Genomic DNA, 9,418 nt, shown 5'->3' with positions numbered 1-9,418 from the left:
ACGGACATGGGTAGATTGACATTAAATATCATGACGATCGAGAATATATATACTTTATGGGGTCGTAGACGCATATTTCGATATGACAAGGCAAGTTATTGGCGCTTTTAAATATCCAAAAAGCTCCCAGTTCCTACGGCGAACGGTCCTTTGAACCGTAAAGAAATTGCTCAGAAAGCAGCTTGACGAGAATTGAAAATGGGGCTACAACAACAACAACCCTATGATCTGCAGCTGGACAATATCCCAATATATATTTTTAGTTTATTTTTTTATGTTGTTTTATTTATTATCTATTATCTACTATTAAATTTTCTTTTATTTTTTATTATTTTTAATTTTTTTATTTATCTTTTATTTATTATTTCGTTTTTATTTTTTAATTTTTTTTTATTTGTCTTCAATTTTTTTAGTTTATTTTTAATTTGATTTTTATTTGTTTCTAATTTGATTTTAATTTGTTTTTATGTTTCAGTTATTTATTCTTTTTTATTTTTTTATTTTTTATTTTTAATTTATTTTTTTATGTTGTTTTATTTATTATCTATTATCTACTATTAAATTTTCTTTTATTTTTTATTATTTTTAATTTTTTTATTTATCTTTTATTTATTATTTCGTTTTTATTTTTTAATTTTTTTTTTATTTGTCTTCAATTTTTTTAGTTTATTTTTAATTTGATTTTTATTTGTTTCTAATTTGATTTTAATTTGTTTTTATGTTTCAGTTATTTATTCTTTTTTATTTTTTTATTCGTGTTTTATAAAATTTTTGTATTCTATTCTATTTCAATTATTTTTTATGTTTCTTTACTATTTTTTTATATTCTTAATTTTTTTTTATTTTCTTAAATTGTTTTATTTTCTTAATTTTGTTTTATTTTCTTAAATTTTTATTTTCTTAATTTTGTTTTATTTTAAAAAATTTTATTTTCTTAATTTTTTTATTTTCTTTATTTATTTATTTTTCAGCTATTGTTTATCTATTATTTATTTTTTTATAATTTTTCATTTTTTTTAATTTGTAAATTTTTTTTTTAATTTTTTAGTTAATTTTTAATTTAATTTAGTTATTTATTCCTTTATATTTTAGTTATTTATTGCTTTTTAGATAGTACCAGATTATACTCCTCTACACCAATGATTCCCTCTTGGTATACAAACTTTTTTCCAATCTTCTAGCGAATGAAAGTTATTGTGATATTCAATTGGGCGTAAATCAGTTTGGTTTTCTCCTATGTAATAGCTTTCACCATCAACTCTCTCTCTCTCTCTCTCTCTTTCTGATTTCATAAAAGCCAAATAACCCAAAGGATAAATTGTGTTTACAAAACAATAGCAATCAATATTCATCTCATAAGCGAAGCGCACGATGCCCAAGGGCTATGTAAGTTCCAACGAATTTAGTTTTTAATTGTATCCCAGCCAACAACACTTACCTGTTGATCTGTACCAGTTACAATGTTACCAACACTACGCAATGCTGGCACAATAATGGCAGGTTCATCTGTGCCCAATAGCGCAACCAGACGTGGTACAGCGCCCGTGTCAACAACAGCTTGAATTTTGTTATTTTCATCGTCCGTTACGTAGGAGAGAGCCCAGCAGGCATCTGCCAAAACCTGAATATCTGTACCACATAATAGTTGCGAAAGCACAGGCAGCAAACGTTTAATTTCCTCAAATGGCGGTGAGGGATTTTTGTTGCGACAAAGATTCGACATTAACCAGACATTGTTGCGTAAAAATGATATCGGAATGTCTTTGCGTAGGTCAATCATATTTAGGATGCCGTCAATGCATTTATTCTGTATGACAATGTCACGGGCAGCAGCACCATCGCCAGCAATATTGCCCAGGGCCCAAACTGCCTGTTCAGCCAAATTGATATTTTCCGATTGCAGCAAAGCAATGAAGTGTGGCACGGCATTGTTCTCAATGACACAACGTGTTTGATCAGATGTACCGGAGGCAATATTGGTGAGGGCCCAGGCAGCTTCAAATTGTAAAAGGGGACTGCAAAAGAAAATGGGGAAAATGTGAAATGTGAACCATAAACAAAATGACAAAGCTTTGCAAAAGTAATTAAAAAGGTATTAAGTGAGATGTTGGTGGTTTTCTCATTATTCTGCAGCATGCTTTGGGTGATGCTTACCACGCCAATGGACAGAGGGAAGCATTTACTTGTCAATTATTTTATAGAATTTTAAGTTAGAATCGCCATGCTAGTCTGTTTTTTGAATTGGGAAGTATTTTTTGGAATGACGTTACGGTCGCTGGGGGTTAGAAAACGAAATTGCATCATTACTCCCGTCTAAGCGGCTGAAACAACTACAGCATTATAGGCTAGGAAGCAGCCGTGGAGGCGTCTCGTATGTTATTAATCTTTCGGTGGACGAACGTAGACTAGGCAGATATGACAGATATCCCAGCATGGTGTAGCTTTGATCATCACACGGGCTGGAACATTGAGGTTCGATTTGTGTAGTGTTCGTCGCTGAGACGAGAAGCTGAGCTGGGAGCTACCGGGCGCGTCCACAGGTTGCGGATAGTAGAATGCTCCATTCGGAGTAGCTGAAACGGCATTCGCGGACTATCAGCTGTATTGAGCGGCCGGGCGGCACCGGCTCTTACACAAATACTGTGTACCTATGATGCTCGATATGACAAGGTGGGTTATTGGTGCCTTTAAATAACCGACGGAAACTCTGTTCCAGCGGCCATCGGTCCTTTGGTTTCTGTCAACAATCAGCCAGATCAGGGAAAACTCACTGAGGAGACCGTCGACATGCGCACATGCAGATGGTTTCTGTCGACAATCAGCCAGATTATGGAAAACGCACTGAGGAGACCGTCGACATGGACTACGAAAAATGGTTCTAGGACTAACCCAACGAAGACGGAGATGGTAGTTGTTGTGGTCCCATTTCAAGTGGAGGTAGCGATCCTCGTCAAGCTAAGGTTCTTGTGATAGCGATGACCACTATACAGATCGGAGTTTAAAACTTCAGGCCGTGTTGCGCTCTGTTATTCCATGACGGGATGGTATTGTTTACTCTGAGATATAAGGTACTGGATTTTAGTTTCCCTTCTTTGGACGTGAATACTCTGCAGTTGGCAGAGGAGGCAAAATACCTAGGCCCGGATTATGTATGCGGAGGATATTCGGTAGGGAGTGGGAAGTTTAGATATCCTTCTTTCGACGAGAACACTTGGTAGGGGACCAGGAGACAAAATACCTAGTCCTCGATACGAAACTGTCCTGAAAAAGAAATGCGGAGGATATTCGGTACGCAATGTGGATACACAGCTATTGTGACACCAGTGCCGACGTTGTACCACCTGCACCGAGACACTTTCAAAATAGCAATTTTAGGATTCGCTCCCAGAAAAAATCTTCACTGATGACTACAAGACGAGAGATTACTCCGAGACACTTGATTGGGTATATCGCTGAGACTGCCAGACGAGAGTGTAGTGTTTAAATCGGAAATCTGTCCCATTGCCACTGCCGCAGAAGAAATCCGGGAAGGTATTTCCTCCGTCTTCGAAGCTCATAATTTATGCAGAATGGTGACAAAGGCTATCGTGGCGCAGAGGATAAGCATTGCCGCCTGAATTTGAATGTTCGCGAAAATGTCAGAAAACTTTAGCGGCGGTTCCGTATAGGATTCGCTTTCCCGCAAGTGAGGATTAAGAGACAGATGCTGTTTGAGTAGCATGAGACCTCTTGTCTTCATTAATGGCTCCAACTTGGAGTCATAGCATTAGGGGGAATACTATGAGACACTCGATATGGATATGTCGCTGAGACTGTTAAACGAGTTTACGTTGTTTCAGGCGAAGCCATTATGACAGACGCAGAAGATTTTCACGGAAGGGATTACTCACGTCTTTGAATGACATCCGACCTTATGACATAGCGCTGATTTGGGTCCCCAGAAAAGCAACGGAATGTTTGGGGACCCTGGATGAACTCCGGCTTCATGAGATAGCGCTGACATTGATTTGTCCGACACGATAATACGCCAAGGTTTGAGGAGGAAGACAAATATGCCAGGAAAAAAGAGTAGACGAACAAATATGCCAGGAACGGGAAAACGCAAGCCAAAAATAGAAAACTACAAATATGGCAATGGAGCGATCCTGTCGCCGGTCTGTGCCGGCAAAAATAATTGGTATCCGGCAACATGACAAAGCGCTGGTTTGGGTCGCTGGACACGTTGGTACTCCGGAAAATGAGAAGACGGACGAATATGCCAGGAATAAGAAGACGGACAAATACACCAGGAATGCGTCGGCGGGCAAATGGGAAAGGAATGGAAAGGTAGGCAAATATGCAAATAATGGGAGACCGAACATATTGGATTGCCCAAAAAGTAATTGCGGATTTTTTAAAAGAAAGTAAATGCATTTTTAATAAAACTTTTTAATGAACTTTAATCAAATATACTTTTTTTACACTTTTTTTCTAAAGCAAGCTAAAAGTAACAGCTGATAACTGACAGAAGAAAGAAAGCAATTACAGAGTCACAAGCTGTGAAAAAATTTGTCAACGCCGACTATATGAAAAATCCGCAATTACTTTTTGGGCAACCCAATATATGCCAGGGTGAGCGACCCTTTCGCCGGTATTGCATATTTGTCAAAACTACTGAACATAGTAACTAGTCATAGTCTAAGTAGTCCAGGCTGATCATCCTGAAGTATTAAAAAGTCCAAGTGGCAACAATCTCTGTGCAAATGGTTCCTATAGGAATCGGTTTTATGCACCGGAACAATCCAGCTCACGTTAAGAAGATAACAAAAGTTCGCAACCACCACCGTCAAACATGTGGCTGCAAGATCGCAACCACCACCGGCAAACATGTGGCTACAACCCGACACGGGATGACTATGAGCACCACCTGGGTTGGAACTCTCGGTTCCGATTTGTGTGGTGTTCATCGTCATTACGAGACGCTCAGCTGATAGCTACTGGGCGCATCCACAGGATGCGGATAGTAGGATGCTCCATATACGGAGTAGGTGCAACTGGAGTTGCGTGCTATCAGCGGTATCGAGTGGAGAGTCTCATTGAGAGGCCGGCCGGCATCGGTCTTTGCTTAAATACTGATTGCTTATGGTGCTCGATATAACAAGGCGAGTTTTTTGGCGCCTTTATATAGACAATGGCTATCACACTCCCACAGCGAACGGTCCTATGGACGGGAACGAGCTTACTCATCTTTAGAAGTTTGACGAGGATCGCCACAAATGTGGTTGTTGTTGTTGTTGGAGCAGTGTGTTATACACCGAGGCGGCAGCCCTTGCCGATAAAGAATCAGGTCAATCCGGTACTTACAAACGGCTGCCATGAGATTGTTTGTGGTTACAACAACATGTGGCTACAACATAGTGTTACAAGTGCTTGTTGTACGTACCGGATTGACCTAATGGAGTTCTTCATCGCCAAGGGCTGCCGCCTCGGTGTATAACACACTGCTACAACAACAACATAGTTATGTGAAGATTCGCCCAGGAAAGTATTTTTGACCTTGGTTACTAGTTTTTAGCCTTAATGTTATTGTTGTAGCAGTGTGTTGTACCCTAAGGCGGCAGCCCTAGCCGATAAAGGACTTCATCGGGTCAATTCGGTACGTACAACCAGCTGCCATGGGATTGTAACACCCTATGTTGTTGTTGTAACCACATTTGTGGCGATCCTAGTCAAGTACCACATATGAGCAAGCAGGAATGTTATGGCCATTGGGATTAATGGAATGTTATGGCCATTGGGATTAAGGAATGTTATGGCCATTGGGATTAATGATGTTAAAATGGCAGTGATGGTGGACAGCTCATTAAGCCATTAACCAAACAGGTGATAACAACAAATCCAAACTTTAAAAGAAAGACAAAGTTGGTAAAGGCATATCCATATACTGGGTCAGACATTAATAAGCACAATAGGACCGAAGCACATGCAAAAACTTGATAAGTTGTCCAGCTACCGCTTTGAATTCTTAAGCTTATAGAAGGCAAAATTTCCTATCCAGTTTCGAGGAAATATTGCAATGGATTTTGTTGACTTCCAACTTTCATGCCCATTCTGATATTTGCATGGATGATATAACCACAAATATGGTTGGCTGTGTGGAGGCATAACCAACAGAGACAAATGTCTTTGATGAATGGACTGGGATTTAAAGCACGGCATTAGCCTCATGTTACTTCATGGAATGTTAGTTGAAAATGTTTGTAGTTGCAGTTGAATCGAAGGCGAGTGCTACCTCCACTACCCTGTGCACAACAAAGGAGTCACATTAAACCCAAACATCGAGAAAGTAAACATACATTCATCTTGAAATACTACCAACAAAACAATGATAATGAAGCCAAATTTCACAAACAAGAGACCCCTTAACCTCAACATAGGTTCCCACAGAGATTTTAAATCCATTCAACTTACTGTTCAAAATTCTGTAGGAAACGTATACATATGGGTACAATGCCATGGCCAATCATTAAATCAATGGGAGGATTTCGTTCTCTGGACAACATTTTACGGGCTGCCTGCATGCCGGTGAATTGTCTCTCTGGATCGGCACTTTGCATGGCAGCAACAATTTCATCGACAGTCATTTGTACGGGAGATTGACCATTGGATTCCTTGAGGGGGGAGGTAATATCATCTTCATTGATGTTACGACGTTTGAACATTTGATCCTCCTTCTTGGATTTACGTAACTCAACGGTAACCTCATGGCGTCGCAGACGAGATTCCTGTTAAAAAAAAAAACGGAAGAACTTCATAAGAAAAGGAAACCCACTTTGAGATAATACTTACATTTGTGTTGATGGAATTGCTTTTATAAGCATTCTGTCTACCAGGATCGGCTTTACTCATTTTGTGGGGTAAGCTGCAAAAAGGAAAACAAAGACAATATTGAAAAGGATGGCTGAGAAAAAAAAATTAACTCTACAAGGTGCCACATAACCTCATTTTTCAATGTGAAGGACAAAGGAAAATGGAGTCAATGCCAATATGGCAAAAAAACAAAGCAGGAAAAATGGAGATCTATAAAAGCCCTTAAGGGAGATAATATGTATACCACTAGGAATATTCCAGAATTTGTGAGGATTAATGCCCTACTGTTTTTCCTCACTTGCTAATTACACTTACCTGGAACTCCTTACAAAAATAGAAAAATATTGGTATGCACTGGAACACACTTCTTGCAAAAAGGCGATGAGGTCTTCTTCTTTTATTTTTTTTAAAAACACCACTTTGTTTTTCCACAATTGTATATAAAATAGCAGTTTCTCACAAAATATCTCGCTGCAAAATCAACAACTCCTGCCAATGATCTTTGCAAATTACTTGTTGCTTGCGTGTGCGTGCCAATGCTTGTGAGCGCCGAAATACCGTTTAATTTTAAAATGTTTTTGCACCCTTTAATTGTTGTTGGTCCCTTTGTGTTTGGATAATATGGATAAAATTGAAAAGGCGGGCAAACAGAATTGCCACTCTGAAAGAATAACAACTAAAATTCCCCAGCGTTTTGTTAAAATACCCTAAATAGTACTCTGCAGAAAAGGGAACTATGTACAAATAATGTAGCGTTTACACTTTCAAATGTAGTTATAAAATACAATTGTTGTATATATTATTTACTAGTCCAAGGCGGATTTAATGGTCTCAAACGAACAGCTGCTAACAGCCGGCCGGTTTGACGGTATTAAGCTTGGTACAATATGAAGGTAAGGTCATAAGCCAAATCACAACGAAATCAACGACACAACCACGACATAATTACCAAGTAGTGTACCGTAAACAGCTGAGTACAATTTTTTCCCGCGAAGTGCACTATCTGTCAATGAGTTTTGGTTGTGTTGGTATTATAGTTAAGAGCCATTACTCACACAAACAGGCAAAAATGGCGCAGACTAGTAACATACTCAAAATCAGAGTTGCACTCAAGGCGGATTTAATAAGGTGGTCTCACTCGAGCAGCTTTTAACAACCGGCCAGGATTGACAGTATTAAGATGTCAAATTTTTGTTTGCATTCTCTTTGTTGTTATCTTCTTTCTCGCATATTTTCCGCTAATGTACGCACACGTATACACAAACGCACACACAATTATTTGTGCGTGTTGGCAAACCGTCGATCAGCTTGATGACAAGATGGCGGATTGCACCATATGATTTATGTTTGTTGTATAAATGAGACCAACTTTAATTGTTTCACCATGAGTTGCACTAATCACTGATTTTAACAGATAATGCACTCAATATTTTGTTGTTGGGCAACTTCCACTACCTGTAAATGAATATATCTTGGACACAAACCTGTGGGGATGGTGTCGCAAATTCCCCCTAGGCTGTCAAACTTCTGTACACTGTCTAGTTTTTATTTGCATTAACATGTGCAGAAGCCATAAGATTAAAACGGATAAATTATAAATTCAAATTATAAAAATATGAAAAAAAAAACAAAATGTTAAAAATCTTTAAAATCCAAACAAAGCATTTGACGTTCTTGAGGGTTTTGGATACAACTCTGTAATTGCAAAAAGCTGAGTACAATTTTTTCTCGCTAAGAACGAGTTTTGGTTGTGTGAGTATATTTTAGTTAAGAACGATACATATACAAACAACGAAAAATGTCGCGAACTAGTAACATACACAAAATCAGTGTTGCACTAATCACTGATTTTGACAGATAGTGCACTCAATATTTTGTTGTTGGGCAACTGCCACTACCTTTAAATGAATATATCTTGCTATAAAGTACTAAACTCAAGCACAGCTTCTATGTCCTTGATAATGCTAAAGGCTCTATTACACGGTGTGTAATACAAAAATAACATATAACATAAAATGATGAATTCTATATAAATTGACAATTTTTGACAAACATTTTATGTTAAAATTGAATACAAAAGTGACATGTTAAGAGCTGGCATATCGATAATCGCAACATTCGATATTTTCGATATATTTAATAATAATTTTAATATATGTGAAACGAAAATGAGAATTAACATGTAAAAAGGCGTTAAGCTTAGTCGGGCTGAACTTTGATTACCTACCACCTCGGGTGTATATGTAAACCACCTTTCGAAATAATCCGGTGAAAATGCATAATTTATGCCCCAAAGCAGTTTTATCGAAATATGGCCCGATTTGGACAAAATGCGACACGGATATTGAGTGGGCTGATAAGTCTTTTATGGGGCCAAAACTTTTAATCGAAAGATCGGTCTATATGGCAGCTATATCCAAATCTGAACCGATCTGGGGCAAATTGAAGAGGGTTGCCGAAGGGCCTTACACAACTTACTGTTCCAAATTTCGGCTAAATCGGAAAATAAATGCGCCTTTTGTGGACCCAAAACCTTAAATCGAGCGATCGGTCTATATGGCAGATATAT

General features: G+C 38.2%; 1 protein-coding gene across 1 annotated transcript in view; it reads right to left on the bottom strand.

The window, feature by feature from the left end:
* The window catches only part of LOC106085961 (importin subunit alpha), a 25,502-nt gene extending 18,601 nt beyond the window's left edge, over positions 1-6,901 (bottom strand). The window contains exons 1-3 of the mRNA XM_059365921.1: positions 6,829-6,901; positions 6,451-6,764; positions 1,439-2,015 (exon numbers count right to left, since the gene is read on the bottom strand). Coding sequence (XP_059221904.1) covers positions 1,439-2,015; positions 6,451-6,764; positions 6,829-6,888 — 951 coding nt within the window. The 5' untranslated portion in view covers positions 6,889-6,901. The remainder of the gene's footprint in view (positions 1-1,438; positions 2,016-6,450; positions 6,765-6,828) is intronic.
* Between the last annotated feature and the right edge of the window lie 2,517 nt (positions 6,902-9,418).

Source organism: Stomoxys calcitrans, chromosome 3 (assembly GCF_963082655.1).
Source record: "Stomoxys calcitrans chromosome 3, idStoCalc2.1, whole genome shotgun sequence".
NCBI lineage: Eukaryota > Metazoa > Arthropoda > Insecta > Diptera > Muscidae > Stomoxys > Stomoxys calcitrans.
This window is presented reverse-complemented; position numbering and strand designations above follow the sequence as displayed.